This window comes from Priapulus caudatus, unplaced genomic scaffold, assembly GCF_000485595.1.
Source record: "Priapulus caudatus unplaced genomic scaffold, Priapulus_caudatus-5.0.1 Scaffold0, whole genome shotgun sequence".
NCBI lineage: Eukaryota > Metazoa > Priapulida > Priapulimorpha > Priapulimorphida > Priapulidae > Priapulus > Priapulus caudatus.
The window spans coordinates 238,318-246,896 of record NW_014577061.1 but is presented as its reverse complement, the minus strand read 5'-3'; the positions used below and the strand labels follow the sequence as shown (position 1 = coordinate 246,896).

Genomic DNA, 8,579 nt, shown 5'->3' with positions numbered 1-8,579 from the left:
TTCTATTATCTCTTACTCTACAATCTCTTCTCATCCTCTTTCTCCCCTTTCTCTCTCCTTCTCTCTGCTATCTCTCCTCTCTCTCTCTCTCTCTCTCTTCTCGTCTCTCTCTCTCATCTCTCTTCTCTCTATCTGCTCTCTCCTCTCTCTCTCTCTCTCTCTCTCTCTGCTCCGACTCTTACCTATCTTCCGCCCTGCTCGTCATATATATTTCCTCTTTTTATCGCCTCCGCTGGTCGCGAACGAGCGCTGTGTGTTTGTGAAGAGTGTTTTGGTGCCCTGCGTAGCGCAGCGTAGTCCTGCGTGCGCGCGTGCCTGCGTGCACAACGTCCCATATATTTGTCTCGCTGGTATATTGTTCTGTTTTCGTTATTTCTTGTGCGCACATCTCTCCGCCACGTCTATATGCACTCTCTTCTCTCTCTCTCTCTCTCTCTCTCTCTTCTCTCTCTCTCTCTCTCGTCTCTCTACTCAATCATCTCTTCTCTGTCTCTCATCTCATCTCTCTCTCTCTCTTCTACTCTCTCGTCTCTCTCTCTCTCTCTCATCATATTTAGCGGTCGGATACTGACTTGTATGCGATGCGAGGAAGTTCGTAGTAATAGCCAATGTGTCGAAAATGCCTGACGATGCCATTGCCCACGTATTACCGGCAGTTCGGATCAGACCGTATTTGCCCGTATCGGAAATACGGGTCATAGATTTTCAAAGTGCCCTGTCGAGAATTAGCAGAAAAAAATACAAAAACTGAAAACAATTTGATGGAATTAAATAGAGCTATATTCTTTATTTGTTTATTTATTTCTTCTGATTAATTAGACAGGACATTGAAGGGCAAATCAAAATTGTTACAATGGTAAACAAACTAGCTCTTGCATATACTGAAAAAGAAAGGAAGGTGCTATAAAAGAATTCTATTCTGCATTAAGTTAGCTGGTATGCAAAAGGCGCAGGCAAAATGAAGCAGAAAAATAAAATTCCAATATGGTTTTTAGCTGATTGCTTGCTTGACTAAATGTAAGTGCCTCAAATGGTATGCTCATTTGCTGAGCAGGGACCCTTGAAATTTTGGAATTTCCTGGGGGAGCCCGCAGACCCCCCGCCAGTGAAACTTCGCAGCTCTGACGGCGCTCATGTGAGTGGCAAATGCTGCCTTTTATTGGGGAGTTGCCACTTAGAAAATGCTGAAACATAATACTGTCTAGACATCAGCCCTTGATCGCGCCTACTGGAAATACACGGCACATTTACGCACTGATGACTAATATAGCTGGTGATTGAAATGAGATTGCAATTTGCATAGAACTGCCTATATCTTTCCTCAGCCATAAACCAGCATAGCTGATATATGCTGGCATTTATGGGGAAATAAATGTAAACTTAATGCTATCTATAATAACAAATCGGGAACTGAATCAGGCGAGAACTGGGGAAATTGCTTAATTTGAATGCCAATATCTTATAGTTATATTGTTGCCGTGGAAATGTAAATTTTAACCTACGACATATTTATTGAGTTTACTTATTAACATACGTGTTTATCTTATGATCTCCCGTGATCTGGCTTGACTATAGGACACCCCGCGTCAACTCAGCTACAACGTAGGCAGGTTAGGACAACATCGCCATCTACTGGCTGATAGAGAAAGAAAGATAGAGAGAGAGAGAGATAAAGAAAGAGAGAGAGAGAGAGAGAGAGAGAGAGAGAAAGAGAGAGAAATAAAGATAGAGAAATAAAGATAGAGAGAGATAGAGCGAAATAAAAAAAAAGAAAGAGAGAAAGAAAGAGAAAGAAAGAGAAGGAAAGAGAAAGAAAGAGAGAGACAGAGAGAGGGAGAGAAGGAGAAAGAGAAAGAAAGAGAGATAGATAGATAGAGAGAGAGAGAGAGAGAGAGAGAGAGAGAGAGAGAGAGAGAGAGAGAGAGAGAGAGAGAGAGCAGAGAGAGGCTCAATGCGCTAATGTGGCCGTTGATGCGTCTCCTTCTCAGCCGCTGTCATTCATTACCTGGACTGGAGGACATTTTCCGTTCCTCGCGCTCCTTATCATGCTCATGCCGCTCATTGGCCGTGTCTGAATCGTGAATGAAGGATAAACAAGTAAGCACCGCATGCACATACTACGTTCTCATAGCAACAACGTCACAGGGCAACACCTATATTTAGCGTAATTAATGTATAAGGATGAGTAAGACACGGTGATATATACGCACGCACGCACGCACGCACGTATTTTCGAAGGTAACGGCGAATCCCAACGCCAATTTATACATAATATTTCACAATCACATTAATTAACATTGATTGTTATATGTGAATTACGAAAAGATTGCAGCTTGTGCAGCCAACCAAGATGCGGTCGACCTACACTGCTGACTATCGACCAACCCAACAGTTCTCAACATTAGCAGAATTTCGGTGCAGGTAACGTTTGCATTCTTGCGAGCGTTTGATTATGACCATTCATAACCAACCGCTATCCTGTTTCAATCATCACCGTGCCTGTCTCATTCATGCTCGTTACCGGTAGGTGTCTATTACATCGCCATCACAGGTAAGAAAGAAATCATCACTTACAAAATTACATCATGCCTGAAATAATACATCATACGTATAACTGTGACAACCACGAGGTATATAACGATGCGAACTAAAAATGGCAGTTTCACAATCGCGGTAACCTTGTCAGGCAAGTCAATTATCATGACATCAATCGCTCACTTCAAGTAGGGTTACAGTAGCTAAACATTCAGTAATTATATGCAAACGACGCTGCAGAATTGCATATATTACAACCACCACTTATCTGTTCACGATATGTATAGACGGGTTATGAGCGTTTCATGACTGTCAAAATAAATTGCATATATAGTTCCAATTTCTCGCGATGACCATAAAATTAAAATTCACCGCTGACGAATATATCATAAATTGCGTGATTTAGTCGCCGTTTTAATCATTTGCGTAGACCGTGCTCCGTCTCTGGAAATTGTAAACATTAAAAGAGTTTATGGGAGTGAGTCTGATGATCAGCGAATATAAATTTAAGCGGCTCCGAGTATTGCAGCCTTCTCTTGCTTATGCTCTCACTCACAGTGATGGGAAATGCTAATCCCCGGGCGTGGAGGGACAGTACCGCAACGTAGCAGCACTATAGTGTTAGGATTAGGGTTAGGATTAGGATTAGGGTTAGGGTTAGAGTTAGGGTTAGGGATATAAGGCCATGTCTAGCACGGAAGTATGACTGTGGAATCTTTCTGTGGAAGATTTGGACCTTGAAGTCGCGAACTGAATTGTCCCTCCACGCCCGTGTAATAGCAACACTCCACAGTGATAGTTCGCTGTACGACCGGCTCTATATTGCTGCTCGAACTGCTAACCCTGACCCAGTCACGATGCTGCGGTTGCGCCACGCCGCATGAGCCACATTTTTGCCCAGTCGCGAGTTGGCTAAGTGAAGTTATTTGTTGCGAGTTTGTTTTGAGAAGTTTTCAACAGAAAAAACATTGCCACTCCGCCATTTGAACTAGTTCGTTTTTAACGGTGATCTTGATTTTCGCGCTGACGACGCATTTTGCTCGCTGACGCGATATTCCGGAGGCCGAGAACTTCGGCCGAGATGTATACCGCAATTCCAGTGTTTCCTCGACGGCGATATTTTAATCTAAGTTAAGTTACTTAAGTTAGGAAGAGATTCGCGTATTTCGCATTCCATATCGTTTACCATGGACTTCCAGTTCTGACCCGACGATGTCATTTCTGAATCCCCCCCACGCACGCACGCACGCCCACGCTGTTCGCAGACGCACGTCACACACGCACGTACGCACGCACGAAACACATGCCACGCACGTACGCCCGCCCGCACGCGACACGCACGCACGCCATACGCGCACACGCACACGCACCACGCGCGCGCCCCGACACAGCCCACACACACACACACGCCACACACACACAACACACACACACACACACACACACACAACACATCACACACACACACACACACACACACACACACACACACACCTTAATCAGCGAATATTAACAGTGTAGGTAAAGCTGCTTACTCGTGCTGTAAGATATGACACGCGGAGCGTTCGTGATTTTTATATCATGCATATTCCACCCTGTTCAGAGACGTATGACTATTTTGCACTGAAGTAGAAACAACGAATGTCGTGTACTCACATCAAAGGAACATGAGATGCTACACAAGAGCGGCGTTAATTCAATAACTGAATTTTCAACAGAACGAAAAGAGAAAATATTATCTTATTCACGAAAATCAAAGTAAAACATTCGCGTATTCGTGCTACATAAAACGCTCTTTTTTCCTTATCACTAACACTCGCGCAAGACGTCCGGCCGCCAACTGACTCCTATTTTTGATTAAGTCGCAGCAATCGGCTCGAACGCTTAGACGCGCAGGCAGGCATTATACGCACTTCTGAGGCATCTAGGTTTTCCGGACAAGAATGACCCACGCTAGCAGGGTATTGCGATCGCCAAGGCCACTTCGCAGACGTAAACTGTAGGCCAGCGGAGCGTTCATACGGCCTGAACAGTCAGCTGAAGCCATTCTATATTTACGTGGCGAGGGTGGGCGAAACCTAGATACACATAAACGCGAGCGTCGTTATTCATACTGCATATATATTTCATAGCTATAAACATGCATGCGCATGATGCTCACATAAATTGCAATTATTCTTTATTCGCAAAGCTTTATAGATTTTTTGTTATGGTCGTACCGCGCACGGGAGTACATATCAGCGCGCAACGCACGCTACACACACACACACACACACACCACACACACAATCGCCGCCGCGCACACACACGCACGACACACACAGCACACCCTAACACACACACATACGCGCGCACACACACACACGCACACGGGCACGCAACACACACAGACACCACACACACACATCACAGCACACACACAACACACACGGGCCTCATGCACGCACTTGCGAACGCACCGCGCCGCCGCGCACACAGAGCCACACAGCACACACACACACACATCGTCACACCACACTAAACACACACGGGCTCAGCACGCGACGCACGCGGCGGCGCACACACACACAACACACACACACACCACACGGTACGCGCGTGCGTCTCGCGCGACACACACACACACACACCACACAGCACACACGACACACACAACGCCGCGTAGTAAGTAAGTAAAACTTTATTATAAAACGGACAGGTAAAACATGTTAGGTAGTGCACAATGAATTGGGCGCGGCACAGCTATCTTCCACATGGCCGTCTCACAAGCAACAGAACGGCTTAAAATATTAAATGAAATACACAATCCAGAGTTGAAATAGCTGACTAAAATTATCCGGGTTAACTAGAGCAAACCACTGGCCTATTGGGCAAGATTTTCTTCTAGACGGACTGTTAAAAGATAGAAATGGGGGGGGGCGTCTCGAACTTTCAAGGAGTAAATTTATTCCATTTCGAGATGCCGCTGCACACGGCGAAAAGATTTTCGTATCATTTGCAGTGGTGACGGGGCGGATACAAACGCGCTCATCTACACACACAGCAACGCGTCCATTCTGGAGCTCAGCTTCATGTTTAAAAGTAAAAAAAACCGTCAAGATAGGCAGGTGCCCTTGCTTACGTAAATAATTTGTAAAGTTAAAAGAGATAGATGGTAATAAAAACGTTGGCGAACAGTCATAAAACTAGCTGCGAAAAAGATTTCTTCAGTGGCGCGCGTGCTGAAGGATCTACGAATGTTAATAATCAATCGCGCAAAACGTTTCTGCAGGTTAAAAACTTTGTCAATATAACTCTTGGCATTTCCCCACACAACAATACCATAATCAATATCAGGCAAAACAAAGCCAAAGTAAAACTTCAGGCAGGAATCATGGTCGATAAATTTCCTGATCCGCCAAAACAGTGCCAGCTTTTTTGAGATCTTGGCACACACGTTCATTATGTGTTCTTCAAACGTGAGATTATCATCAACATGGATACCTAAAATTTTCTCACTCGACGTGGTGGGAAGAACAGAGCCATCATAGACAGTATAGAGTACCGCGGATGGAAGCGTAGAACGCTTCTGTCTGGAAGTGACCACCATGGTTTTGGTCTTCGATGGATTGATGACCATTTTGTTTTTAGAACACCACTCACGAACTTCCTCCATATTGTTATTTAGACGCTGTTCCAGGTTAGGTAAATATTTGTTAGTAACAACAACGGTGGAGTCGTCAGCATACATATGAATACTGGCATTGTTAATGTGCAGGGGCATGTCATTTATAAACATAATAAAAAAGAAGGGCCCCAAAATAGAACCTTGCGGGACACCAACGGATATGGGCACTTCAGCTGATAATGACCCATTAAAAATACTTATGAGTATCTGTTAGATAAAAAACTCTCGAAGAATTTCATTGCTGCATCATCACATCTATAAATTGTCAGCTTTTTAAGTAAGAGAGAGAGTGATCAACGAGATCAAAGGCTTTACGAAAATCAAGTAGGATAACTCCAGATAAAATATGTTCAGCTGAGTAGATGCATTTGTAAAAAATGTTAGTGAGGTTGATGAGAGCAGACTCACAGGAGAAGTCTTTCATAAAGCCAGATTGATACTTGGATAAGAGATTGTGCTGTTGTAAAAATGAGTATAAATAATCATGCACATGTCTTTCAAGGAGCTTGCTCAGGATACGTAAGACAGATATAGGCCTAAAATTGTTCATGTCAGAAGTCGACCCAGTTTTGAATAAGGTATATACTTTAGCGACTTTCCACTCGGACGGGAAACAATTTTTTGAAATACACATATTTAACACTTTTGCCAATGAGGTAGCTAAGACATGTGATCCGAGTTTAAGAAAACGCGCATCTATTCCATCTAATCCAACGGCCTTACCAGTGTCAAGGTCGGTGAGATACTGACTTACAAAATTAGTAGGTATGGCCGGAATACTAAAACAAGTGTCAGCACCGACTTTTTGCTTGACAAAGTCGTTGGCTGTGCGTTGCGTGCTGGTGCGTGCGTCGCGTGCGACCGTGCCGTGCGTGCGCGCGGTGCGAGCGAGGCGTGCGCGCGTGCGATGCGTGATCCCGGGCGGCGTGCTCGCGAGCGTGCCGTGCGTGCGTGCGTTGCGTTGCGTCGCGTGCGAGCGTGCGTGCGCTGCTTGCGCTGTGGCTGTTGTGTGTGACATTAGGTGAAGCCGTCTGTCTTCTGCTCGCTCTCACTTAATCTTGGTCTGGCATCACTTAGTTTAGAGCAGGTACAGGTTAGACACTCATCCAACATCGTCAGGAAATTAAAGTATGTGGCCGCGTTCAGGTGGCGACTGAAACTATGGCATATTTTTTACCTTTGCCATGGTGTGTGGAAATCCTTGATCTTTGTCGTAGTATCTAGCTTCTAGCTGTATGGGCCCTAATTCCTGCAGATCTACGCAGAAATCTATACGCACAGGAACAGTTGTTTACAGGCGACAATTAGGCCTAATATTAATGTAGTTGCTATTTAAGGCTTCGTACTCCTGGTAGAATCATTAAGAAATACCGAATGTCCAGAAGGCATGCCTGCTCATTATCGTCTCAACTATTTGATCTTTATAATGTGCAAAGCTCGCATAGTATTCCAGAGGTCTCTTTGTGTAGAGCAGAATGCTCGGCAAATGCAGTTAAAATATGCAATGGCTTCCATTTTCATTATTTCATCAGAGTAATAGATATGCACGGGGGTTTGAGGATATGCTTTGTGCACGGCGAGCAATTTGTTCATAAAATATCTCGGCCGAGATGCATAACATGTTGATGTGCATGTGTGTAAATGCGATCTTCAAATGTGTGCGTGTGTGTGTGTGTGTGTGTGTGTGTGTGCTGTGTGTGTGCTGTGTGTGTGTGTGTGCGTGACCCGTGCGTACGTGGCCGTTCGTGCGTGCGTGCGTGCGTGCGTGCGCCCGTGTAGTCAATACCGTAGAGTCAAGAACATGGACTCAGATGCATTCATACGCGACTTGGCCTGAGCTGGGACCTTGGGTTAGACTCGATCGACGACAACCCTGAAGATGCTTCCTTCGCCGATTGGTGATTTGCTTCTGGCAATCCGTTATCGACGAACATGCCCCTCTGGTGGAAGAAGGGGTCAAGAAGCCTTGCCAGGAGCCTGGATGTCTGAGGACATCCTGCACACAATCCAGCAGCGCGACATGATGAGAAGGAAGGACGAATGCCTGATTGACCGCCAAATCAAACACCAATTAAAAAATCGTTGATCCTGCGGCGAAGAAAGATCACTACAGAAATCGGATTGAGGCGGGCCCGCACTACAGTGAGGGGGGGGGGTGATTTGGAGGGTGTTAATTTCTCAAGCGATCGAGGTCCATCGAAACCATCGCCGCCAGTTTCTTCCACCAAGTTCCGCCGGGACTCAAAATGGAGAAGCTTGACGACTGAGCCTGTTCTTTAAGTCAGTGGGCGGACCGCCTACGTGAGAGAGACCTAAATTAACTGGCGCAACCAACCTTGTCAGTTGAGGACTTTGTCAAGCAAAAAGTCGGTGGCGA

The 8,579-nt window shown here is 45.2% G+C and overlaps 1 protein-coding gene across 1 annotated transcript in view; it reads right to left on the bottom strand.

Moving 5' to 3' along the window:
• LOC106805455 overlaps positions 1–8,579 on the bottom strand; it is a 108,214-nt gene that overhangs the window by 27,642 nt on the left and 71,993 nt on the right. The window contains exon 9 of the mRNA XM_014807431.1: positions 2,006–2,071. Within this exon, the coding sequence (XP_014662917.1) occupies positions 2,006–2,071 (66 nt within the window). The remainder of the gene's footprint in view (positions 1–2,005; positions 2,072–8,579) is intronic.